The sequence below is a fragment of the Empidonax traillii genome, unplaced genomic scaffold (genome assembly GCF_003031625.1).
Source record: "Empidonax traillii isolate 1590-97213 ecotype Southwest subspecies unplaced genomic scaffold, ASM303162v1 scaffold408:size522183, whole genome shotgun sequence".
NCBI lineage: Eukaryota > Metazoa > Chordata > Aves > Passeriformes > Tyrannidae > Empidonax > Empidonax traillii.
In genome coordinates, this window is record NW_020955601.1 from 520,051 (window position 1) to 522,183 (window position 2,133).

At 47.0% G+C, this 2,133-nt stretch overlaps 2 protein-coding genes across 2 annotated transcripts; one reads left to right on the forward strand and one right to left on the reverse strand.

Annotated features, from left to right (window-relative positions):
* Position 1: 1 nt before the first annotated feature.
* On the forward strand, positions 2–306 carry LOC114062446 (histone H3-like; the record flags this gene model as incomplete). The annotated part of the gene is made up of 1 exon (XM_027893849.1): positions 2–306. A coding segment is annotated over one exon (267 nt), but the record flags the coding sequence as incomplete, so codon positions are not given.
* Positions 307–1,718: 1,412 nt separating this feature from the next.
* Positions 1,719–2,128, reverse strand: LOC114062448 (histone H2B 1/2/3/4/6-like; the record flags this gene model as incomplete). The annotated part of the gene is made up of 1 exon (XM_027893850.1): positions 1,719–2,128. A coding segment is annotated over one exon (348 nt), but the record flags the coding sequence as incomplete, so codon positions are not given.
* Between the last annotated feature and the right edge of the window lie 5 nt (positions 2,129–2,133).

A 2,133-nucleotide genomic window follows, 5' to 3' on the forward strand; every position in this document is an offset into this window, starting at 1 on the left:
GCTGCGCGAGATCCGGCGCTACCAGAAGTCGACGGAGCTGCTGATCCGCAAGCTGCCCTTCCAGCGCCTGGTGCGCGAGATCGCGCAGGACTTCAAGACCGACCTGCGCTTCCAGAGCTCGGCCGTCATGGCTCTGCAGGAGGCCAGCGAGGCCTACCTGGTGGGGCTCTTCGAAGACACCAACCTGTGTGCCATCCACGCCAAGCGCGTCACCATCATGCCCAAGGACATCCAGCTCGCCCGCCGCATCCGCGGAGAGCGTGCTTAAGTCTCCTGCCGCAGCCCTTCTCTGGCAAGGCACGGAGGAAGCCCATACAGACCCAAAGGCTCTTTTAAGAGCCCCTACGTGCTCAATAAAAAGAGCTGTATTGCTTATGAAAACCTCTGTAGAATTACCGTGGATGTAGAGAAGGGGCAGGTCCGAGCGAGCAAATGTCCATATAGTGGTCTTAGGACGATAATATGTGTGAGAGCTACTACATGATCTTATTAAAGTATATGCCTAAGTTAAAGCTTTTTAAACTATCCTTGTAAGTAATTTTCCTGTTGCAGTTTTTTCTTGACACAGCCAAAGATTTAAAAGTGCAGAGTGTCTCTTTGCTAATCACCCCCACGTCTTCTCCCTCGAGGGTGTGTCGAGTCAGCCAGTCACAGGGATGTAAATTCCTCCATTCTGAGGCCCTCTGCTTGCCCCTCTTAAACGAATATATTAACCTCACATTTCGTCTTCGATGTTGTCTCTCTTCCCCACCTCGTTTTCATAGAGCACCTTTTACACTCCTCCAGTAGTTGCAAAGGACTGCAGACGAATTGCAAAGAAAATTTAGAGCTTTACATGGTTTATAAAAGGTAACTGTCTACGAGCAGGATGCTCAGTAAAATGAGACACTAAAAAAAAAAAAGTCAAACCTTGAAGTCTACAAAATATAACATAACCCTGGTTCTTTCAAAGCAGCACTACAGGTCTTTTCATTGTGCACTCAGTGGCTCTTAAAACAGCCTTTTGGTCTGCCTGGATGCTGGGGAAGGGCTGTGGCTCTTTTTAGAGCCACCAATTCTTTCATTTCCAGATTACTCACTTGTCTTTTCTGTCAGTTTTAACTTTTCGGACCCCTATGTCTTTCTAGGTCTTTCAAGTCCCACTTGTATAGTATCCTTTGGAAACAGTTTTTACATCAGTAGTTGCAGTTTTTCGTGTATTTCTGAGGGCCCGATACTGCAATACGTGAAGTAACAGAAGTTTCAAAAACTTCCGTAAGGGAGCAGCAGGGGCTAAGAAATCACTTTAAATGAATACAATTCAGTTCTGAAGACATTAAACTATTAGTGGGATCTTTAGAATAATAAAACGAATTACTAGCAAACAGTTTAAGTAATCATTTAAGACATATACTTACAAGACCTCGTTTCCTCAGATTGGGAAGACCAACTAACTATAGGTCTTAAAAAAGAGCCGGGGAGAAACCAAATTAACAGCAAGCAGGATGTTACAGCTGGGGTACCCACAGAGAGCTGGCAACTGAAGCAGTCCATGTACAACAGGTAAACCCTGCCAGAGAGAGCACTCAAGATACAAGCGTGAAAACTGCTAATAGGCTGTCCAGTTTTTGTTAACACTGAACTATTTAAATCGCTAAACTGAACGTTGCCAACTGATTAAACTAAATAGTACGCTTTAAGTAAAGCTGCAAAAAAATTACAGAAATTAAAGCTCTTTTTACTGAAAACTTGGGTGGCTCTTAAAAGAGCCTTTGGGTTAAACAGTATTTCGAGCAGGTTTTTACTTGGAGCTGGTGTACTTGGTGACAGCCTTGGTGCCCTCGGAGACGGCGTGCTTGGCCAGCTCGCCGGGCAGCAGCAGCCGCACGGCCGTCTGGATCTCGCGCGACGTGATGGTGGAACGCTTGTTGTAGTGCGCCAGGCGAGACGCCTCGCCGGCGATGCGCTCGAAGATGTCGTTGACGAAGGAGTTCATGATGCCCATGGCCTTAGAGGAGATACCCGTGTCGGGGTGCACCTGCTTCAGCACCTTGTACACGTAGATGGAGTAGCTCTCCTTGCGGCTCTTCTTGCGCTTCTTGTCGCCTTTCTTCTGCGTCTTGGTCACCGCCTTCTTGGAGCCTTTCTTAGGCG